The 26,007-nt window shown below is 39.0% G+C and overlaps 1 protein-coding gene across 1 annotated transcript; it reads right to left on the minus strand.

The window, feature by feature from the left end:
• Nucleotides 1-12,990: 12,990 nt before the first annotated feature.
• Lce1e (late cornified envelope 1E) lies at nt 12,991-14,324 on the minus strand. The gene is made up of 2 exons (NM_001109493.1): nt 14,277-14,324; nt 12,991-13,629 (listed from the first exon to the last, which is right to left on the minus strand). Exon 2 carries the CDS (start codon nt 13,605-13,607, stop codon nt 13,182-13,184), a length of 426 nt encoding a protein of 141 aa, NP_001102963.1. The 5' UTR covers nt 13,608-13,629; nt 14,277-14,324; the 3' UTR covers nt 12,991-13,181.
• Nucleotides 14,325-26,007: the final 11,683 nt, after the last annotated feature.

Genomic DNA, 26,007 nt, shown 5'->3' on the forward strand with positions numbered 1-26,007 from the left:
TGGATCTTCTTAAGCCTAATTCACTTAACAAGTACAAAGAAGCTACCATTTAGTTCTAGAATTAGATTAATAGATACTATCTATTCGTCTGACTAATACATTGAGCACCAATTCAAAGGTTTTGCCTCAAGGATCTTATAGTCTAATAAGGAAAATGAAAAGGCAAGTGGATGGGAAATGGTTCTGCCTTTTTAAAATTACAGATATTTATATATTCTTTTTTAAAAGATAAGTAGGCAATGATATTGCAGCATACTGACTTGTTCTGAGAAAAAGGTACAGAGTAAATACATGGAGCACAAGAACTCAGAAGAAACAGCATCCTGAGGCACAACCTCCAAACCATCATCTTCCTCTACAGAGTAAAACACTCAGACTTAGCACCAGGAATAGGATGGGACCATGAACCACTTACCATGAAATTAGTTAGTCCAGGCCACAGGAATAGCTAGTACATGAGGTAGAGTTTCCTACCAATTGAGAATACATAATGTCCATCCGAACTTAAATTTTGGATAAGCTACAAATATTTTAATACGATTTGTATTAATTCTTTGAAAACTTCATGTAATATGTTTTGGTAATCTCTCATTCCTCAACTAGTTTTAGATCTCCTCCCACTTCCTTGCCCACCCAACTTTCTGTTGCTCTCTCATCTTTTTTAATTCCAACATATATGTGGTTTCATAGGGCTGGAATTGTTGAGAAAAGTATTTGTAGGTCAATCCAGATTGGGAAAGATAGCTATGATGGTGATTATGCTGATTCATTCATCCAGGCATGCATTTATTCGTTCATCAAATATGTATTCAACTCTGAGTAAGTAAAAAGAATTGTACTATGCTCTGATGACAGAGGAAAAACATAAAACCAGGCACAGACAGCTCTAGTACTCCACATAATTTGACTGAGTTGGAAAAAATACTAGAAAAAACATTGGTCACAAGTAATCGGGGTTACGGTGACCCTGAATAACATTGGATGGAATTTTTCTACAAAGCAATAAAGATTTCTAAGACCAAGGTCCACGCAGGAACCAGAAGATCTGACCTGACCAGAGAAACAAGAAAGAGCTCTTATGATCAGTAAACTTGAGATATAATCCCTCAGTGAAGGAAAGGAGTGAGGAAAGCATGTAGGAACAAGAAAGAGATTCTATGAAAGAATAGTTGATGTCATGAGGGACTGCGGTACGTTAATAGATAGAACTGAGATCATACAGTGTTATTAGTACAGGAGAAATGGATTACTTAGAGGTTTATATAAAAACTTCAGAATGTAGTCAACTACTTTAAGCAGATGTAGGACGTGGTATGACTCTGAGTGCCCTGGAGAGATGTGTTGGGGAGCTAAAGAAGAACCTGGGAGATGGGTGGAGACCATTTGTCTCAATCAATTAAACTTATTGTGGACTTGTGTTACTTCTATGCACCATTGGGCACAATCTGCAGCATCCTTTTTAATCTCAACAAATAAAAATCCTGAATAGGAGCCTGAAGCACACCAAGGAAGTGACAAGCCCTCCCTGCTCAGCCAACTGAACTGCCTCAGTGACTCCCTCCAATTAACTGTATGACTGATCAAGTCCTTTATTCTCTCAAAGCCCTAGTTAGTTTCATCACATATAAAAGGAGAATAATATCCATCTCATAGGTTGTGGAAAGGCATATAAAGAGGCAAGCTATGAATCAGCCTTGGATGAAGATAATTATCTAGTTAGCATCATTATATCATTATTACTTAACATTATAGCTGCTTATTACATCACAACCTCACCTGATGGAAAATAATAATAACTTTTGAACAGTTTCCAATGAGCTAAAATTACTTGGAATATGAAGCCACAGAGGCTTGTAACGTGAGATATAACTGAAAAAGAAACAGACTAAAATTCCAGGTAGCTCTCTGAATATCAGTTTCTTCATTTCTCCATGCAGTTTTATCGTTCCTGCTTACATTATACAGATTGCAAAAAATAGCATATGATAAATACTGAATTATGTACTCAATTGATATAAACCTGTGTCCTTTCTCATCTCCAATCTTGGACCTGGCAGAAGGTTAGTTTTTCTAGATAAAACGGTGAGTGTGTTAGGTCTTTCTGGGCTTGTGTCTTGTGAGGGAGTCACAGTCTACTCCATGGAGTATGTAGAACCCAAATGAGACCATATTGTCTAAAAGAACTGTGAAAATCAACTAGAGAAAACTCCAGATAACCACATTGATTAAGCCAATTAAAAGTGAGTCCTTTATTAGCCAGCAAACAAGAACAGGCTCGTGCTTCAAAAATCTTTTAGTGAAGGGTACAGTGTTTTAAAGTAAAAAACTACAAACAGCATAATTTATATCAAAATTAGGTGAGGGTCAGAGTAACTTTGAAACATTCATTTCTGGCAAAATACAATAATTATATTATACAAGGCAATGCTATTTTACTTATACTATCCTCAGGTATATTAGTTTAGGTTAAGTTTGTATAAATATTAATTAGTTTAGTGAATACATATGGACCATGGTCAAGATCCTGGAAATAATCAAATTTTCTGCCAAGGCAGCTGTGACTGTTGGGAGGTGGAATAGAGGGCAGAGAACTATTCAAATACACAAAATGGAGTCAAGACAATATGGCTTTAGGACAATGATTAGCATTGTGTGTGTCCAGAGATGCAAAGGAGGGGTATGTGGATTTGTGCATGTGTGTGTGGCAAGATTGTGTCACAGTTCTTTAAAATCTTGGGTCACAGAGGGGTAGCAGAAGTACCAAGTTAGAAGAGTTTGTGTGGAACACAGGGAAGAAGTTTTAGCATCCCAAATTCTAAGATTAAAGAATCTAAGGGAAGGTTAAGTTCAGAGGCAAGTCATTGCTAACTTACATCTTATTATTGCTTCTCCCCACAGAAATGGCAACAACAGCCCCTGGAGCCATGGCAGCAGCAGGGAGTACCCATATGGTTCACACAAACATGGCTAAGGCTAAGGTCCAGACATACTGGGGAAAAGACAGGACTCAGATACCAATTACCAGCCCTCAAACTCCTGTGACTCTCAGAGATGAAGCTATATAGTAGGAGGAGCCTGGAGGTATTTGACTGAGCCCTGATGCAGGGATTTTTTTCTTTTTTTTTAACTTGAGTATTTCTTATTTACATTTCGATTATTATTCCCCTTCCCGGTTTCCAGGCCAACATCCCCCTAATCCCTCCCCCTCCCTTCTATATGGGCTTCCCTTCCCCATCCTCCTCCCATTACCACTCTCCCCCCAACAATCACGTTCACTGGGGGTTCAGTCTTGGCAGGACCAAGGGCTTCCCCTTCCACTGTGCTCTTACTAGGATATTCATTGCTACCTATGAGGTTGGAGCCCAGGATCAGTCCATCTATAGTCTTTGGGTAGTGGCTTAGTCCCTGAAAGCTCTGGTTGGTTGGCATTGTTGTTCATATGAGGTCTCGAGCCCCTTCAAGCTCTTCCAGTCCTTTCTCTGATTCCTTCAATGCGGGTCCTGTTCTCAGTTCAGTGAATTGTTGCTGGCATTCGTTGTATTCTGTATTTGCTGTATTGTGGGTGTGTCTCTCAGGAGAGATCTACATCTGGTTCCTGTCAGCCTGCACTTCTTTGCTTCATCCATCTTATCTAGTTTGGTGGCTGTATATGTATGGGCCACATGTGGGGCAGGCTCTGAATGGGTGTTCCTTCTGTGTCTGTTTTAAACTTTGCCTCCCTATTCCCTACCAAGGGTTTTCTTGTTCCCCTTTTAAAGAAGGAGTGAAGCATTCGCATTTTGGTCATCCTTCTTGAGTTTCATGTGTTCTGTGCATCTAGGGTAATTCAAGCATTTGGACTAATAGCCACTTATCAATGAGTGCATACCATGTGTGTTTTTCTGTGATTTGGTTACCTGACTCAGGATGATATTTTCCAGTTCCATCCATTTGCCTATGAATTTCATAAAGTCATTGTTTTTGATAGCTGAATAGTATTCCATTGTGTAGATGTACCACATTTTCTGTATCCATTCCTCTGTTGAAGGGCATCTGGGTTCTTTCCAGCTTCTGGCTATTATAAATAAAGCTCTGATGCAGGGATTTTAGACAGCACTTTGGGGGAGTATGAATGGGGCCAACACCGTTGATGATCCTGCTGACAGAAGATTCTGGATAAAATTCAGTTAACTGGAGGAACAGAAAGAAATTATGTTAATTCACTACCCCAACGATTAAGTCTTATTATTCTTTTGTTCCTAGATGTTATAGAAAACTACCTTCACAAGCTGACTGATTGTCCACCATCTACAAAAAGGTTCAAAAACTGATACTTTAGGAAAATAAGTCTTAATATTCTCTTTCTTCCCCTCAATGTTGCCTACAATAGATGATTCTGACTTCCTTCTAAATGGGCTACAAGGTCAGCCTATATTCAAAGGAAACAGATGAGTTGTTCTTTTTCTGATCTCTGATATCAAGGTGGTGGTGGTGGTATGCCATATCCTAAACATTGGTTTTCTAACAGCTGAAGGACAAATAGTGATTCTGAAAACCAAGGCTCTTTAATTGTACCGTCTTTCACAGCTCCCAGCTCCTAATAACTACTTCTTCTTTCTACATCTTATTCTGTCCATCTCTTTTTTGCCAAATATTTACTTGACTTAATAGAAAAAGAAGAGTCTATGATAAGGAACGTGGGCAGAAGACCAAGCAACATAACACTGAAGCTTTTTTATTTGGGGCTTACTGTCTTCCCAGTAATGGGGCAGTGCCTGTATAGATCACTTTCACAGCTGGAAAAGGGTGATTCTTCTCTATTCCCAGCACTGGAAGTCCTGGAAGCCCCTTAAAGCCAAGAGAAAACTTGGAAGACAGGGATGCCTAAGTATCTGTTCACAGGCCTGTTGTGGATAGCCATTCCATGATCATGTATTCATTTATTCACTAATTCAATAAACATGCATCCTCTATTTTGGTCCTGGCTTTTGTCATAAAGATTACATAAGTTGCCTTGAGGACATAATATATAAACAATGTACAGTAAAACATTCTAAGTGTTCACATGACCCAGGTATGACCGCCTAAGAAGCTATTATACTAGGACAATGTCACACCTAGTTGTATACCTTTCTGCTTTTCCAAATAAAAACTGTTTGGGGCAGAATTGTTGCTAGAATTTCCTCTCCTTCATTCACCTGATGTGGATACAAAACTAAGAGCTAGATCTTTCTGGAGTCAAATTTGGGTGACTACAAACAGCCCAAGCATATGTATTTAGGTTACTCCAATTTCCAGGTTCCAATGTAGAAGCAGTTTCAGAGTTTTTTAATAATAACAAAACAAAGAAAGTTATAAACCATGAACTTTTTTCAAATACACTGGTAAAAATGTTAGAAGGTCCCAGTCAGGCAAAGATGCCTCTGTTACTTTCTGACTATATTCTTAACCTTTTGATTGGTAGAGAACATAATTTTGCTTTAATATATTTTCAGGGTTTTATCTGTTTGTCAGGGTGTTAGGTCTGATATAGAGATGGATGGTTTAGAGGTGGTTCTTTGGGGAGCTCTGAATCTACAATAATCTAAACTCCCCACAGTCACTGAAAGTTAGTTTGTCAGCCTTTGAGACACAGCTTCTTCACAGGAATTCTTACTCTAGTAGCCTTAAAGAACTGATTGCCTAACTGAATAAAGCATGAATGATTTGGTACTTTTTAGAGCAATGGGTGAGGCCAGTGTCTCAGCACACTGTTATTTGAGATTTAGGAATTCCCCAAAGGAAACACAGTAGCTCCAATGCAAAATGGTCTTTGGATGCAATCACATCTTAGTGTTCCAATAATGTTACTTTAACTGTGAGTAGAGGCCTAAGGGAATCACATGTGGGTGGCGTGTAAGGTAAATAAGCAGATAGGGAGAAGGGGTGAAGCTAAGTTCACTGACAAGAAACAAGGACTCAAGGAGGGACCAGAAGAGAGCCTGAGGCATTGTAGAATTGAGATATAGGCAGCATTATAAGGGGTCTTAGGGTTTTGGAAATGTAAGATATTGACAAATGCTCTTTAGTTATCAGAGATACTGTTGGCCTTAGTTTTAAAACAAGATGAAAGGGTCAAGAATGTAAAAATGTGAGTGATGGTATGCATCACATATGAGATATATCTGAAATTGGAAAGAAAATTACTTAATTAATAAGAATGTAATTTTGTTCTACCTTAGAATGAACACTCGCTAAGTAAATGATGAGGAAAACCTTTGTGCTGAGGGATTCAAAAGCAAGTGACAATGTGATTTCCTACTTAGAGAATCCCTGGGTGCTACCTGTTCTGTGAGAGGGCACATGACTCAGAGCCATAAGGAAGATATGGAACTACATGATATACTGAGACAGAAGCCAGCATGAGTACCAGGATCAAAGATAAGTTGGGATTCTTAGCTCTTGTGTATGTATATCAGATGAGAAAAGAAAAGAAGTGATATATAGAACAGTCGGAATTCAATCAAAACAAGTAAAAGGGAGATTCATTATTCAAGCAGACAAGATTTAAGATGATCCAGACTCCCCATATCCTCTCCCATCCCAGACCTCCAGCTAGGAACCAGAGGTTCTCTCTCTTCCCCTGCTGATTTCCATTCTCACTCCCAGGCCTCTCTTACCCTCCCTTCCCCACAACTGATCTACATCCCATTCCTCTCCTCGCCTTCTCCCCTACCCAATTCCCTTTCTGCATCAATCTCTGATGGTGACTACTTAGTTTCCCATTCTGAGTGAGAGTCACACATCTTCCCTTGGGATATTATTATCCAGTTTCTTAGAGTATGTGGATTGTAGCATGGTTATCCTGCACTTTACGGCTGATGCACACTTATGAGTACATACCACATGTGTCTTGCTGGGTCTCGGTCACCTCACTCAAATGATATTTTCAAGTTCCATCCATTCAACTGCAAAATTCATATCTTTGAATTTTGTAGCTGAATGTATCCCATTATGTAAATGTACCACATTTTTTTATCCATTCTTCAGTTGAGGGACATTCAGGATGTTTCTAGTTTCTGGCTGTTCTGAATAAGGATGATCTGAACATAGTTGAGCAAGAGTTCCTGTGATAATATGGGGACATCTTTTGGGTATATGCCCAGAAGTAGTACAGCTGGATTTTGGGGTAGAACCATTTCCAGTTTTCTGAGAAACTGCCCAATTGAATTTCAAAGTTGGTATACAGGTTTGCCTTCCCACCAGCAATGGAGAAGTAGTCCCTTTGCTCCATACCCTCACCAGCATGTACTATCAATTGAATTGTTTTTATCTTAGTCACTCTGATGGGTAGGAATTTTATGTTTAGTCATCTTGATTTGCATTACCCTGATGAACGAAGACTCATTAAGTGCTTCTTGACTGTTTGAGTATCCTTTGTTTAAAATACTCTATTTAGCTCTGTACCCCAATTTTTAATTGGATTATTTAGATTGTTGATGTATTGTTTCTTGAGTTCTTCATAAATTTTGCAAATTAGCCCTCTGTCTGATGTATGGTTGGTGAAGATCCTTTCCCTATCTGTTGGGTGACATTTTGCCCTTAGATTCCTACCAGAGGGAAATACAGAGACTGAAATGGCCACCTCCTATAGCCAGGCAGGACATCCAGGGTGGGGGGGGGGAGGACATCAGTCCACCCACAAAACCTTAAACCCAAATTTTTCCTTGCCTATAAGATATTCAGGTATAAAGATGGAGCAGAGACTGGAGGAGCGGCCAATCAATGACTGCCCCAACTTGAGACTCATCTGACATGAGAAAGCCAACCCCTGATACTATTAATAATACTCTGCTATGGTAACCATAGCATAACAGACAGGAACCTAGCATCATTGTCTCCTGAGAGGCTTCATCCAGCAGCTGAAGTAGGCAGATGCAGAGACCCACAGCCAAATGTCAATCAGAGCCCAGGGAGTCTTGTGGAAGAATAGAGGATAAAAGTGATCACGTCGGAGGGGTCTAGGATATCACAAGAAGACCCACAAAGCCAACCAACTGGGGACCATGTTTGCACACAAAGCGTGAGCCAACAACCAGGGAACATGTAGGAGCTGAAGTTAGACCCATATTTGTAGCAAGTATACAGCCTAGAGTTCATGTGGTTTCCCTAATGAATGGAATGGGACTGTTTCAGTCTCTGTTACCTGTCATTGCACTCACTTCATGCTACTTGGATGGACTGATTCGAGTTCAGTGGGCAAGAATGTGCCTAGACCTGCTGGGACTATATGCCCCAGAGTGGGCTGGTACCCAGAGGGGATCCGCCTTCTCTGAGAAGAAGAGGAAGGGGCAATCAAGGATTTGTAAGGGCGGGGCTTGGAAGAGAGGAGGGAAGGGGACTATGATCAGGATACAGGAAACACACTTCAGCAATAAAGATAGGCATTACCTCAGAGTAAAGGGCTGGGAAATGTTTTCCAAGCAAATAACCCAAAAATCAAGCTGGAGTAGCCATTCTAATATCTAATAAAATAGATGTTAATCAAAAGTAATCAAAAAGATGGGAAAGAACACTTCATACACATTAAAGGAAAAGCTTGCCAAGATGACATCTCAATTCTGAACATATATACCCCAAACATAAACACAAACACATTTGTAGATGAAACACTATTAAAACTTAAATCATACATTAAACCCTGCACATTAATGATGGGAGACTTCAACACCCCACTCTTACCAATTGACAGGTCATCCAGACAAAAACTAAACAGAGAATTAATAAAACTAACAATAGATTATTAATCAAACGGACCTAACAGATATTTACAAAATATTTAATCAAACACAAAAAATATACCTTCTCAGAACCCCATGAAACCTTCTCCAAAACTGAGCATACAAAGCAAGCCCCAACAGATACAAGAAAACTGAAAACCCCTTATATCTTATCAGACCACTATGGATTAAAGTTGAACATCAACAACAACAGAAACACCAGAAAGCCTACATTCTACTTGATGTTCTCTGGACCAGGAAAGAAATAAAGAAATAAAACAAAAACAACAAGAAATAAAGAAATAAAGACTTTCTAGTATTCAATGAAAATGATTCAAAGAATGTCTCCTTCAGTCAGCTTCTTAGACATTATCTGTATTTCTGGAGAAACTGATTTTAAGATGAAAGAAAGACAAAAGTCATTATTTTATCTCTCAATGAATGAGTTTAAGAAAATGGTAGATAAGAAGGAAAATGACTATATTAAGAATTATGAGAATCAGGTATTGTAGGAGGAACGGTGGTGGCCACATTTGTATAAATGCTAGGGGCTGCGTAACCACAAAGGCAACTCCTGCAGGAGGACCTAACTGAAGACTGCTGAGAGACCAAGGATTGTTGACACAGATAATGCCTGCAAATCAGGAACTGCTGTTTGGAAGAGATGCTTTCTTGGGAACAATGGAGCACGGGTGGAGGGTATTAAAGGAGCTTGTAGCAGTGTCCACTGAGCTTGCAGTGGCGTTCTCACCTGCTCACGGAGTCTGTGCCATTGATTCCATGCCACCTTACCTCCAACCCCAAGGGCAAGTAGGGTCAGGCAGCTGTCAGTCCAGGACACAGGCAGCCAGGTATATAACAATTAAATAAATTAAAACTTCATTGGAATGTAACAGCATCCAAATGAGTGTCAACACAGAGGAATTTATTGCAAAGATATCACCTTTAGAAAGAAAAGAAGACAATGAGGACTCAGGTTGTTAAGGGTGGTTTGTTCAAAGAAGGAAGGTCATTGTTGGAAGCAATCATGATTATATTAATGTTGTTTTCAATAATAATTAATACAGTTTGACATTGATGGTGTTGGCAAAAGAACCATACTCCATGGAATAAATTCACCCTAGTTTGTCCCTGGTCCTTGGCACAAAGCTCCAAAATCACTAGTTTTTTCTTAGGGTCTGGAGTACCCTTTGTTACTGACAGCAAGGCCCTTTGACAGTCTAAAGTTTAGACCATGTCTGAGTATGAATTTGTGAGATGATGAGAACTATAGATACCTTCAGTAGTGGAAACCAGAACATTATTAGAAAATTGGAAGATTCATCCTCACCAAGATGGTTGTTTGACCTACAGGGGCATCATTCAGTCAGCTTCTGGATTCATAAATATACTAATCTTGTGAGAATTGAGTAGGTTTCAAAGAAAGGACTTTAGTGATTTCTGTATCCTTTCTCTCTATACATGATTTTATGCATTTTCTGCAATCTGTATCAGTGTCTCCTACAAAGGAGTAATTGTTGAAGACTTGGTCTCTACCTTGAGAAGCTATGAGAAGTGATGAGACACTCAGGGTGTGGGACTAAAGAGAAGAATTGAAATTCCTGGAGGCATGTCCTTGAAAGAAATATTGGGTCCCAACCTTGTATCTTGCTCTCACTGTTTACTTTGACAATAAAATGAAGGTTTCTTTTGTCATAAAAACCCTTATTGTGTACCTCCTCAAAACAATTCTAAATTAGAATGGATTAAAACTGATAAAAATTTAGCCAAAATAAATCTCTCCTCCTCATAACAGCTCGAGTATTTTGTCATGATTACATGAAGCTGACTAACACAGCATCTCTCCCATTAAACTATTATGCATTTGTAAGCTTAATAACAAACAAATCATCTAGATGAGCCCTTTCCTGCATTTTCTGAATTGTTCTAATGAATCACTGGGTCCAGGAGGAAGTTTGTAGTCATCCAGGCAGAAAAATGAGTACAACAGGTGGCACGAGTACACAGGAACCACTATACAGAATGCTTGCAGATCTGATCCTTAGCCTATGGCATCTGTGTTATCACAGGGAATTATGGTTAGAAGGAAACTGAATTATTAGAAACCAGTCATTCTTAGAATATTGTGGACTCAGCATAGAAAGCTGCATATATGTGATATTAAAATCCCTGACATAAATTGACTCAATTTTTCCAACAGCCTAGATCATAGACAATTAATTTTCTCTTTTTCAGGTATTATATTAAAGCACAGATGAGTTTAAAAACTTACTTCAAGTCATACAATCAATGCTTTGCTAAATAATATAGTGCTCTCCAATTCATATACATCACTGGTGAAGATGTTTCAGTGACAAAATAAAACACTCAAGAAAACATGTGTAAATGAGCACAGAGGTGGGAGCAATAGGATACAAGAGGAAGAAAAATTTCATTTCTTTTTTTTTTTTCATTTCTCCACTGGGCAGGTAACGATGCCTTTCACCTGGCAGAAAATAAATAGATGGAGATCTATTGAATGGAGGGCGGTGCTGAATTTCACTTTGTAAACTTGAACTTGTAAATAAAATAAAAGCCCTGATGACAACTCGTAGAAAACCTTATACATGCCAATCAGAAGTTCTGGAACCAAATGCAGACTCACTTGGACTTGGAAGAAGTTTGGAATACAAAACAAGCACACTTTGGGTGCAGGAGAAGCAGCAGTAGCAAGAAAATAATCTCCCTCTTCTCTTGAGGTTTATGTTAGAGTGGAGAGAGGCAGACAATAGAAATATGTGTAAATGAGAGAACATTAATTTTTCTCAGGATAAGGAAGTTCTAAAACCAAAGTGAAGTAACTGAGTGCAGGTAGGAAGCTTCATTGGATTCAAAGGTCAATGAAGCATTACTGAAGAGAGTTTCTTCATCATCAATGTCCTTCACTGTTGTTGAATGGTGGAAAAGCACTATGTGTGAGAGAAGAGGGGAAGAGGGTGAGAGGGTGAGAGGAGGCAGACACAGACAGCAGTCCTTGCTCTTGCTGTGTGAACTTGGAGAATTTAAATGTACAGAGCATAATTTCTGATTTAGAAAATTAATAGTGTTTTTTTAAATGCATTCTTTTTTTTCTTTTTTTTTTTTTTTTTTCGGAGCTGGGGACCGAACCCAGGGCCTTGCGCTTGCTAGGCAAACGCTCTACCACTGAGCTAAATCTCCAACCCCAAAGTTATGAATGTGTTTTTTTTCTTTCTTCTTTTTTTTTTTTTTCGGAGCTGGGGACCGAACCCAGGGCCTTGCGCTTGCTAGGCAAGCGCTCTACCACTGAGCTAAATCCCCAACCCCTAATAGTGTTTTAAAACTATGTCTATAAAGAAATACTGAAAGTAATTTAAAAGTACTAAAAGCTTGTACGAAGAAAACACTTTGAAGGCAACAACCAGGATCCTGTGTACACAGAACTGAAGAAAACAGTTCTTGGATCTCAAGAATTTCAATCACTATTCTGTGTAAACTACAGCCTGTGATGGTTAATCCTTATTGTCAATTTGTTTGGATTTATAGTCGTCATGGAAGCACAACCCTGGATGTGTCTATGATTGTTTAACAGAAGAGGGATGACCCACCCTGAATATGGGTGGCATCATCACATGTGCTGGAGACCTCAACTAGAAATATGAGGTTAGCTGAGAACCAACACCATTTTTCATTGTGAACAGCTACTTCAGTCTCTCTTCCCCATCATGGTGAACTATAGCCACAAACTATTAGCTAAATATACCCATTCCTCTATAACTGGCTTTTGACATATTTTTTACAGTGACAAAAAAATTAGTTACTAATTCAGTTTCCTAAATTTTCTGGTTTATTAATTCTCTCATTATGTCTCATTTATGTGAAAAACTTAATCATGTTAAAAAAAAAACAGGAGCCAACTGAAATGACAATAACCTGTCTCTACTTACATGCCTAGCCCCACCCCTCTTCTGTTACTCTATACCAAATGTATACACTGTTCTAGAAAAATTTTTATCAATATATTTCTTTTGCATATAGTCTTTCATTATTATTTATATACCAACATCATATAATACATTTGCCAGTATATACTGTTGGAAATGGGTTTTCTTATCAACCATACTTTGCATAGTGACCTCCCCCATATTTCTGAACCAGGTTTATGTCTCTAAAAGGGCACCACTGAGCCCCAGTGACCAACAATGGCCTGGAGAGAATGCTTGGAAAAATAAGCAAGAAACCAATAAAAGTTGGTAGGAAAGATTTTATTTAGAATCACAGAAGGGGATGAGACTAAGGGGCACAATTTGAACTTCACTGAAAAATTAATCATCTTGAAGTCCAGAACACAGAAGACAAGAAGGAATGGGAGGCATAGCGGTAGGAGCAGGTCCTGTGAACATGGCTGCCTCTTTTACTGCTTGTCTGAAGTCTTCATGACCCAGGTCAGCAGCAGTCCCCAGACTGCTGGCCACTGCCACAGCAACCACTGCTGCCACCACTGCTGCCACAGCAGCCACTGCTGCTACAGCAACCACTGCTGCCACAACAGCCACTGCTGCCACAGCAGCCACTGCTGCCACCACTGCTGCAGCATCCAGAGCTGTGGCGATGGCGACGGAAAGATCTGCGGGGTCTGTGGTGGCTCAGGCAGCAGCCTCCTCCCCCAGAGCTGCAGCAGCCACCAGAGCTGGAGCCACAGCAGCCACCAGAGCTGCAGCAGCCCCCAGAACCCAGGCTACAGCAGGAAGACACAGGGGGGCACTTGGGAGGGCACTTAGGGGGGCACTTTGGAGGGCATTTAGGAGTCTGGCACTTGGGAGGGCACTTAGGAGGGGGTTGGCACTGCTGCTGATTCTGCTGGCAGGACATTTTTGAGAGGAAGTCTGTAAATCTAAAGAGAAATATAAAAGCCATCAGCACGTGTCAAGCAGATACATCCATCCTCAATTCTGTTAGACACTGATTTCAAGACAAGTTGTTTAATGAACAAGACCTATAATTCTTATTGGGGACATGGTGTGAAGTGAAATTGGATGAAGGATAAGATCTCTCGGTCCATTTTTTACCAGTAAGTGATTCTGACCATCCTCTGACATAGTCCTAGGAGTTCCTAGACCCTGAGACAAGCTCCTTGACATTCAGGAACCTCAACATGATGGGCTTATCTTTCTTACACACCTGTCAGACCCCTTCTTCTCTGAGAATTTTCTAGAATAGGATTATAGGAGATGATGTTAAAGACCTTAACACCAGCAACCCAACTCTTGGTTTGTTATACTCTTCCATTACCATTTTTCCAGTTTTCTTTCCTGTCCCAAAGTGAAACAGTTACAGCCCAATACTTGTTTTGCCAGGTGTCAACCAGACCAAGAGAGGTGAAGACCACTATACACAAAGACAAATTTAGTCTAAGTCAAGATGAGACCAAAAAATCTTCACCTTGACTTCGTGGCCTCTTAGGTTTCATCACCTCTTTCTGCCCTCCTCCCACAAAGTTCTGGCTCTCTCCCTCCCCAGCCTTCCTTGCTAAGCACTCACCTGTTCAGCAGAAGAAGTAGGGCCTGAAACTGGTAAGGGTGAAGACTGGTGGACCTGGCACAGGAGCCCTTTTATGCTAAGCCAGAGATATTCTTAGAAGTGAGACACAGCATTTGTATGTAGAGCAGTCACTTTCTCAGGCTGGCATGAGGATGACTCTTCTCATACTCCCTAGTCTGGAACTCTAGGATCTCTCTGGGAATAGTTCAAGAGGAATATTGTTAGAGAGCTACAGATATCTGTTCACCAAGTCTACTGCAAGCCAGCCATTCCACCTTCAAGTGTTCACTCATTTACTAATTCAGTAAATATGTAACATCTCTATTTCTTAGGTCCATAATTTTGCAAGATATTTATGCCAAAATATGACATGATTGTCATGAGGAACTTACAGTCTTAGAGCACGAATATGCAAGCAATGGTTCACAATGGTGTCATGTAGTCAAGATCTTCTGTTTAGCTCCTTATTAGATCTTCCTATGGGTGGTGTCACAGTATTTCTAATCTTTTGAAAGTAGGATAAATTTTAGTCAGCTGTGGATTCCACATACATTGCACATTGCTTGATACATCACATTTAGGAAGAAGATTGGCTATAAGGAAAGAGGAGGGTTGATATTCCTGCAGCGCTAAGACAGAAACTCAGTAGCTTAGCAGCCTTCGGGTTTCAGAATCTCATGAGGCAAGACAGAGTTACAGTAAGACAAGAGTATCATTTCTTCTAGTACCAGATACTAACTCTAGAGATTGATAACCTGAATTGATAACTCTATTATGAATGAGACTGGGTTAGCAACATAAGGATCTAAAGGAATCCATGAGATGTAGGAGCTAAAGCCTTATTGAGCCCATGGATCCTAGATTCACATAGCGTAAAGAGAGATGAGGAAAGAAACAAATATTAATTTTACTTTAGAAGTTATGACAGGCTTTCACTTCAGTAGTGATGTGAAACTTCTTGAGAATTAGCACTGTTATATTAGTGAGCTGTCACCAGCTTTCAGCAGACACAATGAAAGTGAATAAATTAAGAAAAGTAGGGTGTTTCCATCTCTACCAGTTCAGCAGCACTAAACTAATACATAAAAGGTTACACTACCAGGGGGGCTGGAGAGATGGCTCAGTGGTTAAGTACACAGACTGTTCTTCCAGAGGTCCTGAGTTCAAATCCTAGTCACCACATAGTGGCTCACGACCATCTGTAATGGGATCTGATGCCCTCTTCTGGTGTGTCTGAAGACAGCTACAGTGTACTCATATAACTAAAATAAATAAATCTTAAAAAAAAAAAAGGTTACACTACCATGGACAGGTGATTATCACCACATTTATGGAACTCAGCATGAAACTGAGTACTATTGGAAGAAAGCACAACAATTTTGTGGCAAGATTCTGTCAAGGTTTAGTAAGAATACACATAGAAGGACATTAGTTGAAGCTGATTTTATGGGTGTTGTGGCAATTAAATGGGTAGTTTTTAAAAATGTGCAAGTAGGTAAAGTCACTAAAGCTGAGGACAAATGCTGAGAGATGGCATTTTTAAAGGGTAGGTTTGTTTTGTTTCCTAAACTATGAAGCCTCCTTCACTCAAGGAAAGGCTTTATTTGGGCTCACAGTTCCAGGAGTTCAAAGTTTAGGAGCAAAATCTAGTAATGGCCCCTTTTTTCGGGCAGAGTTTCAAGAAAGGTTAAGGCATCACATGCAAAAGACAAGTCACTGGTATGTATATATGATCCTACTCTCTGTTTTTCTTCTAGAGTCACCAGGATTTAATTGAGACAGTTCCATCTCCAATAAATTTACCTACTAGAAATCACTTTCCAAAGGCCACATTTGTAAGCATTTTACTCTGCTAAGTTTCAACTTTTTTACTATTTCACAATAGGGAGTTAAATTTCAACAGGGGGGTTGGGGTTTTAGCTCAGTGGTAGAGCGCTTGCCTAGCAAGCGCAAGGCCCTGGGTTCGGTTCCCAGCTCCGAAAAAATAATTTCAACAGGGAGTCACAAGGACACTTCCATTATGTTTAAATTAAAACTGGACACATAAATTTAAAGAATATATGAAAGTTAAGATAGCTGAAAATGTCAGCTCTCAGTTATCATAAAAGTGTCTTTGTGCAGTAGACAGCAGTTTATTGAAAGATTAAGAACTAGAGAAAGTAAAGAGAACAGTATCTGTGGAATGCTCAGCCATAAATAGGGCATCTATACCATATCTCTTCCCACAATGCTCAGGGAACATGCAGAAGAGGGAATAGAAACTGGTAAAGGTCTGCTGCAAGGCAGTGTCTTCTGACTTGATAAGGCCACTACACCCACGAGCTCATACCAGCTGTATGACCAATACATGCATATGACCAATACATGAACAAGCCAATCCACATTCCACCATGTGGAAAGACACATAAATTCCCACTCCCATCTGTGAAGCTATTGACAACTGATGGCTATTAGGAGAGGTACTTGGTTGGTTAACCTGAATTCTGTAACTAACCCCATACTTGTGTGTACATGTGCCATTAATTGGATTTAGTAAATTATTAAAACATGAAGTTGGGACAGGGGTATGCGTTATCTAGAAAGAGTTGGAGGGAGTAAAGGGGGTCAATATGATAAGAATACATTATTTGCATGTATAAAATTCTCACAGAATAAAAATGTTATTTTTAAGAGGGTAGATGAATAAAAAGGAGAGAAGGTGCTTGAGAATATTAGTTCGAAGCAGTAGTTTTAGAATGAAAGAAACTCAAATTGGCATTACTGCTCCCTCCCCATAAGACAAGTTGTGCAAATATAAGTTACATGTATTTCCCAAGATTATGTTTCATCTCCTCCAAAGCTGTGATTGTAATTCTGTCGATCTGCAAACACATGTGGCACTGACAATAGAGCTCTGCATGCAGGTTCCTACGTAAGGCTGCAACTTAGCAACAGCTTCTAGAGCTACTAGAACTACTACTCTCCAGCTGATTGTTACCGCTTCACATACTTTAGTATTTAAATAAGTTCCATTCCACCCAACAAAACTCTCTTATCTCCAAGAAGAACTGATACCATCTGATGTAATTAGGAGTGTTCATTTCATCCTGTTTTTCTTGGTGTTTTCAATTAAGGCCATTGGCTGATACATAGGAAGGTAGCAGAGGAATGGGGCATGACTCATTTTAAAACATGTGTTAAACACTCGGCATGCAAAGCATCACACTAGACGCATACAGAATTGGGAGATACTGGAAACCACCCTTATCGTCAATGATGTGTCTACAAAACTTTCCATCTAGAAGTCCAAACAAGTACTGCACTACTTTAACACAAGACAGAAAGTATTAATTACAGACAAGAGTGTTCTTTAGGAAAGCAAGGTGGAACTGTCTGTAGATAGAGACTACATGCTGAAAATGTGCAGAGATGGATGAAGACATATGAATATCTAAGTGTGTAAAAGGGGAAAGATAATAGAAGAAAGTCTCTGCATCACTAAAACAGTTACATCAAGTAGCGAAGAAGAGAATGTGATATAAAATGAGGGAGACATTTAAAACTCTGATCTTAGCATAAAACATTAATCTCTAATTGAATTAATGCCTCTAGGGATGTGTGAATTCAGAGAAGGAAACTTTTTACGGGCTTGAAGAAAAAGCATGTTTTATACTCACAATAGCTAATAGAAATTACAACAGGATTGATATTTATGCTGGTTATATAATTTTACTTTTAAAGCCTCAACCATAAGTAAGGATATAGAAAACAAATTTATAGCATAGATAGTATTTCTATTACTTTATACTATTAAAGAATGCTTTATTACTAGATTGTTTATCTCTTAAACTCACAATTAAGATTGAAATTACTCTTTTTAAAAGATGAATTTGGGGTTGGGGATTTAGCTCAGTGGTAGAACGCTTGCCTAGCAAGCACAAGGCCCTGGGTTCAGTCCTCAGCTATAAATAAATAAATAAATAAATAAATAAATAAATAAATAAATAAATAAATAAATGATGGATTTAATAGACTAAATCAGTCCAATGACTCAAACATTTACCCAGCAGGCATAAAATCCTGGATTCAACCCACAGTACTGCATGAAATCTGCAATTCCAGCACTCAGGACCTGGAAACATGAAGATCAAGAGCTCAAGGTCATCCTCGTCTGTATATCAAGTTCAAAGTCACCTTAGGAAATGTGAGATTCTGTTTTTTAAAGGGTGATTTTAAAATACAAATTATGGTGCTGAAAATATGGCTCAGCAATCAAGAGCACTCCAGAGGACTAGAGTTCAGTTCTCGGCTCCCATGTGGAACAGCAGGCTATAAGCACAGCTTCAGCAAGCTTAGGTTCTTTAGATTTCTTTGTGCTCCTGCACTCATATGCATCTACCCACTCCTAACACACAGACACATAACTAATAAAAAATGTAAAAGGCAACTAAAAGTTTCCAGTGATAACTAAAGAAACTTGTTCTCCTGGGTGCAATGCAACGCAACTTTCTCTTCATCAGACTTCTTTTTACCCCACTCTGAATCATGAAGAAGATGTGATGCTCTTAAGACATCTGCAGCAATGAATATCGTCATAGGACACAGATATGCAGGGGAAGAGGGGAGGGACACAGAGCCTTTAACCATCTGTTTACATGGAGGCACCTGTTACACAAAGATCTAGCTCCACCCAGCAATTATAAATATAATTTCATTTTCATTTATAAGCTTACATATGAGAGGAATAAAAAGTCATAAATAAATAGCATGTCTTGACCTGCTAATATAGTTTTATAATAGGAGAAAGCACAGGACTGTTGTACCTGTTCTGCAGAAAGGCTGGAGCTAGAGGGAGGTGGATAGAGATTAATGTGTTAGAGGACAGAGTGAAGTCCTACACTTTTCTTTCACATCCATTTGTATCTGGATCAATAGATGGATTGGACATATTGTATTTAATTTTTACAGCAAAGACAATGGTAATTAATTAGGAGGACCCTCCTATAACTCTGCCCGCTATGTCTCACATAATCCTTAGAGTGGCATATATAAAATAAGAATTATGGTTATTAGGATTTTGAACATAGAAATGGTGGGAGAACAGGTTAAATAACTTACTCAAATTTCTACAGTAGGCAGCGGGCCTGATACATAAAATTAGGTATTCTAACTTTAAAGCCATATGCAGTGTTGCATGCCTAATCCCTTTCCTGAAGATTTCTTTCTTTGAAATCTGACTTCATGGAGGAAGACTTTTTTGCTAGACATAGTACCTTTTCATGAACAAAAAGTTATAGGTCATTTTCTGGCATAGTCATACAATTAGGGAAACACACAAAGATAAATAATACATGTTTTGGGAAGGTTTCCGAATCCATCATGAAGTGTACGTGAACTGCATTCTGACTCCCTCCGGTCCCATCTTCACTCCTAACCTCAGATCCTTCTGCACTTCCTCCTCTCCTTCAAGCTGTACCCACAAGTTTCAGATGTTCTCTTGATCTCAAAGCAATTCTGTAAACTATGTATCCATGCATACCAAGAAAGCACTGTCTTGGACACCACAGGTGCGGAGCCGGCCTGGTGGTTTGTGATAGCAAAGGGAGAGATGAAACAAACAGCATGAGACTAAGAAGAGAGGTAGTCATTGCCATCCCTCAGAGGAGGAGGGTTGCTCTTCTCCTCCCGGCCATTCTTCTACCAATCCCAGCACCCTCAACACCTGAACACCATGATGAAAACTTTGACAGCTGTACCAAGCCTGAATCTTGGGAAAATTGCATACTTTTTGTCCAGATAACACACAAATACACAAATATACAATAATAATCCACAAATTGTATACACAGAGAAATTGGCCATATTTCTGGAGGCTTCCAAATTTTCCAATGACAATTGTCTTATTTGTGCAGCTCAGCACATTTTCCAATATATGGTGATATTTTCACTTTGTTTGATCTTTTGTAGTAATTCTCATACTATTTTCTCCATCATCTTTAATTTCTTGATATTTGTTAATGTAAAAACGATGCATGGCTGTACATTATGTAATGCAGAATAAAGTATAACCTGAAACCTGCATATAATTTATGATTTTGCCTCAAATTAAAAATTAAGATTTTTCACTCTGCTTTGGACAACCAATATGGGGGTTCATCCTTGGGAGAGGCTAGTTCTCTTTCTCCTCATAATTATTGGTATGGAGTTCTTTGTCTAGAGGTGAAAGTCCATGAAATATTTTTCTGTCTTGTTAACATGTATGTTGATATTGCCATTGTTCTGATCCTGTTTAATGCAGCTCATTCTAGGAGAGATTGTTTCACAGTAGACTTCCTGATACTCTGCTCTCTTCCTCAATGCTCCCTAAAGGGAGGGTGGGTGGGCTGCCGGAAAGGATTGGAGGGTGGAAAGAGACAAAGAAAAATGATGTAAGCCTATTTTAATAACATTTTTTAAATTTAAACTTTTTCTAAAATAAAGACAACATAAAAGATAATTAAACTTATGTGAAACTAAAATTCGAATCTCTCTCCTTCAAATGAACTCAATATTCTTCTCTCCTTATAACTATAAGTTTAGCAGCTATAGTCCCAGAACATAAGTTCTAGGGTAAGCAATTGAGATATTAATACATGGTTCTCAACGGGACAACTCTGTAACAGAATTCTAGTGCCAGAAAAATCAGAAGATCAAAACTGCAAACTTTTCCTGACCCTCCACAGCAAAAGGACAACACATTAATTGAGTAAAAATAAAAATAAAATTATAAAGATGGATGAACTAAAAAGAAGTTCATGGTAACATAGAAAGATTACTAGTAGATGGTTTTGCTAAAATATGACATTTATTTCTCTCCTATTTGGGAATGGCTCTCCTCCTTATGTACAGAATGATAATGTCACCTTTCTCTATTCCTGCCAATATTTTCTACATAAACCTTCATGTTCTATCGACCATAGAGACAGAATCTCTGTTCCCACAGTTCCTCAAGTTCTTATTTGCCTGTTAGTCAATACAGCTAATCTAGAAATGATTGACACTATGAATACTCATCTACTCACAGTGCGGATATACCTGCTATCCATTAAGCCTTGGAAGCTCATAGTTCAATGTAGATAACCAGGTAGTGTCCCGACAAGATAGGAAGTATGACAGCTCCACTCACACCTATCAGGATCATTCCTAGTGTTCAGCAGCAAACAACAGCATGGACATGTGGCTATGCTCCCTTTACCTACTACTAATGGGCTTCACTACTGTTGAACAATGGCATCTGAAGGGTGTACCTGCAGTCCAGGCTTTCAGTGATTCACTTTTTCGGGTGAGAGAACATACCTTTTGCTAAAGTTCTGCTCATCTTTGGCTTAAGGTCATGATGAGCTTTCCACACTGCCTCTCCTCAATCTAATTTGAGCATCCTTCCTCTGTGCTCCCATAGAATCTATCTACTGTAGTAAATATTTTATCTTTGCTGTTTGCTGTGCTAGCTAAACCAGAACACTGAACTCATTGTAGGCAGAAACCATCCTTTCCTTATCTCAATATTTCCCACACCCAGCTCAAAGTGCAGAGCTTGTATGTTTTGCTAATTGAGTGTTATAAACACTTTCCAGGGGTGTGAGAACTGAGTGGTAAAGGTCCAAGAATGAATAATATAGGTAACATTCAAGATGCTAAGATAAAGCTCAACTCTGCCTGGAACTTCCAGAAGGGTCTTAGTGTATCCTCAGGCTGTAAGTCCCTAATTGCAGGTCTCCTGGCAATCCCACATGGGGAGGTCATATGGCTGGGCATTGGTATTCCCAGGAACATTATTCACTGTCTACTCTTCTCAGTGTTTGGTGCTGCACATTCTGTTGTGCTTTGAGAGGTCAGTCTTGGAAGAGACAGAATTACTCTAGATAGCCTTTGAAACATGAAGAACATGAAAATGAAGGTAGACATAATAGAAGAATGAAAATGATAGAACACAGGGAGGAAGGAACCAAAGAATGAGTCACATTTATTATGACGGTTTTGGATCCTGCCTGCCCATGGGCCTATTCTCTGACATGGTTGAGGCTCCCAGTTTACTGTGCTATAAATACAAAGCAGTGATGATGTTATTCTTTCCTCTACTGTTGCATGTGTCTACTATTTGAACAAGATAATGGATTTAAAGCTACTTTACAATTCAAAATGTGTGGAAGCCAGATTTTACCTGGAAGTTTTTGGTTAGCATCACTTCTGATACTTACGTGAGACCTAGAGAAGTAAGGGGAACAGTGTAAAAAGAGGCTAAAAATAAAACAGTTGCCATCACCCACATGACAACTCACAGCTCTCTGTAACTCTGATTTCAAAGAATCTGGCAGTCTCACACAGAAATCCATACAGGCAAAAGCATCTATGCATGTAAAATAAATAAACCTTTAAAATAAAAAAAGGAAGCTCGCTACTAAGTGAGGATAAAACTTGTACCTGCTCCCTGGGAAATATGTGAAATTTATTCTTCCAGTAAGTACTACTGCTTGCCTGAGAGTTTCACTTTAGATATTGTTCTTAGTGTGGTTATAGAAATAGTAAATAAATAAAGGTGATGGAATGCTTAACACCATGCCATGCTCACAAGAGCATTCACTCCTGTATGAGGAAACTACAGAAACTGTTCTTTACGGTTTCACTGGGATAATAAGAATCAAATCCCCACAGAAAATAGAATCATTACCTGAAAGAAAATTCTAAATTCAACATTCTTCATGATAAAAGTCTTGGAAAGATCAGGAATTCAAGGCCCATGCCTAAACATAGTAAAAGCAATGTACAGTGAACCAGAACAACATCAAATGAAATGGAGAGAAACTTGGAGCAATTCCACTAAAATCAGGGACTAGACAAGGCTTCACAGTTTCTCCCTACATATTTAATAATGCCCTAGTCAGAGCAATTAGAAAACAAAAAGAAGTCAAAGGAATACAAATTGGAAAGTTAAGAAGTCAAAATATCACTATTTGCAGGTGATATGGTAATATAATTGAGTGACCCCAAAAATGCCACCAGAGAACTCCTAAACCTGACAAACAACTTCAACAAAGAGGCTGGATTTAAATTAACTCAAACAAATCAGTAGCCTTCCTCTACGCAAAGGATAAACAGTCTGAGAAATAAATTAGGGAAATGACACCCTTCACAATAGCCACAAATAATAAAAATACCTTGGTATGACTGGAATCAAACAAGATCGGTATGTAAGGACTTCAAGTCTCTGAAAAAAGAAATTGAAGATCTCAGAAGATGGAAAGACCTCCTATGCTCATGAATTGGCAGGATTAATACAGTAAAAATGGCCATTTTGCCAAAAGCAACCTATAAATTCAATGCAATCCCCATCAAAATTCCAACCCAATTCTTCAAAGAGTTAGAAAGAGCAATTTGCAATTTCATTTGGAATAACAAAAACCCAGGATAGCAAAAATTATCCTCAACAATGTAAGAAATTCTGGGGGAATCATCATCCCTGACCTCAAGCTTTATTACAGAGCAATAGTCATAAAAATTGCATGGTACAGAGACAGGCAGGTAGATCAATGGAATATAATTGAAGACCCCCAAATGAACCCATACACCTATGGTCACTTGATCTATGACAAAGGAGCTAAAACCAGCCAATGAAAAAAGACAGCATTTTCAACAGATGGTGCTGGTTCAACTGGAGGTCAGCATGTAGAAGAATGCAAATTGACCCATTCTTATCTCCTTGTATAAAGCTCAAGTCCAAATGAATCAAAGACCTCCACATAAAACCAGATACACTGAAACCAATAGAAGAGAAAGTGGGGAAGAGCCTTGAACACATAGGCACAGGGGAGATTTTCCTGAACAGAACACCAATGGCTTATTCTCTAAGATCAAGAATCAGCAAATGGTACCTCATAAAATTGCAAAACTTCCATAATGCAAAGGATACTGTCATTAGGACAAACTGACAACCAAAAGACTGGAAAAAAATTGACCAAGCCTACATCTGATACAGGGCTAATATCTAATATATACAAAAAACTCAAGAAGTTAGACTCCAGGAAATCAAATAATCATATTAAAAATACAAAATTAAACAAAGAATTTTCAATTGAGGAATACTTAATGGTTGAGAAGCACCTAAAGAAATGTTCAGCATCCTTAGTCATCAGGGAAATGCAAATCAAAACAACTCTGAGATACCACCTTACACCAGTCAGAATGGCTAAGATCAAAAACTCAGGTGACAGTAAAAGGATTTGGAGAAATAGGAATGGTCCTCCATTGTCGGAGGGACTGCAAGCTGGTACAACTACTCTGAAATCATTCTGGTAGTTCCTCAGAAAATTGGACATTATACTACCTGAGGACACAGCTATACCACTCCTGGCATTTATCAAAAAGATGCTTCAACATACAACAAAAACACATGTTCCACTATGTTCATAGCAGCCTTATTTATAATAGCCAGAAGCTGGAAAGATCTCAGATGCCCTTCAACAGAGGAATGGATACAGAAAATGTGATGTTTTTACACAATGAAGCACTACTCAGCTATTAAAAACAATGACTACATGAAATTCTTAGGCAAATGGATGGAACTAGAAAATATAATCCTGAGTGAGGTAACCCAATCACAAAAAAAAAAAAAAAAAAAAAAAAAAAAAAAACATGGTATGACTAAACTGTGGAGGCTTCCTTCAGTCCTTTTTAGAAGGAAGAACAAAATACTCACAGGAGTAATACATGACTCTAGCCACATATGTGGCAGAGGATGGCATTATCCAGCATCAATAGAAGGAAAAGTCCTTGGTTCTGTGAAGGCATGTTTCCCCAATGTAGGGTAATGCCAGGGTGTTGAGATTGGTGTGGTTGGGTGGGAATGGGAGCATCCTCATAGAAGCAGGGGGATAGGGAGGGGGATGTGGGAGAGGGAGGAGAGGGGATCATATTTGAAATATAAATATATAAAATATCCAAGAAAAATAAATTTTTAAGAAAAGGAAGAAAATTAATACACTGACTATAGACTCCCATCTGATGTGTGGATTTGATGATTTCGAGCAAATAAGACCTAGTTCTTATTTAAAAGTGCCCAGGCACAGGTAGGTTAAGATGAACAGGTGTCCTACAGATCCACGTGTACCAGACACGAGGCTGGCTACAGGTACTCACTCCCTGCTTTTCTCATCCTACACATTCTATTCCACCCCCTCTTTTCCCCTGTGGCCCAGCCTATGTTAACACTCATCTGTCTAACTCAGCAGATGTTCAAATCAGGTCATGAGTTGCCATCAGCTGGGCGGAGATACAGGAATGACATCTGATGGCAAATACTCTTGCCATTTTCTGTCTGATGACATGGTCCAGATCCCCCTTCTTGCCAAGCACTGACTCTGCTCTGTCTTCCTCTTTAAGTGATACTTATGGTTTCCAATCAAACCTCTCTGTCCTGTTTCTAGTATCTTAGCAAGACATTCTATGAGATCTTTGAGAAAGATTCAAAGAACTGAAATGCAAGGTATCCAACCTACAGTTTCTGAGTGACTGTCTCCTCCAAAATCACTCATTTTACAGAAAAAGAAACTTACATTCAAGGAAGTGGTTTACTCAGTGTAACAAAGGGAATTCACAGAAACGTTAGAATGAAAACACAGTAAAAGAAACTGGGAAGTGATAAATGATGAGTCTTCATAACTTTATCTACAACAAAATCCTTCTCTCACAGCATTTTACTAAAAAAAGATTTCAAATT

Source organism: Rattus norvegicus, chromosome 2 (assembly GCF_036323735.1).
Source record: "Rattus norvegicus strain BN/NHsdMcwi chromosome 2, GRCr8, whole genome shotgun sequence".
Classification (NCBI taxonomy): Eukaryota; Metazoa; Chordata; class Mammalia; order Rodentia; family Muridae; genus Rattus; species Rattus norvegicus.

Excerpts from the sequence above, each read along its gene's own strand:
- Lce1e (NM_001109493.1), bottom strand. The coding sequence starts at position 13,607 with ATGTCCTGCCAGCAGAATCAGCAGCAGTGCCAACCCCCTCCTAAGTGC.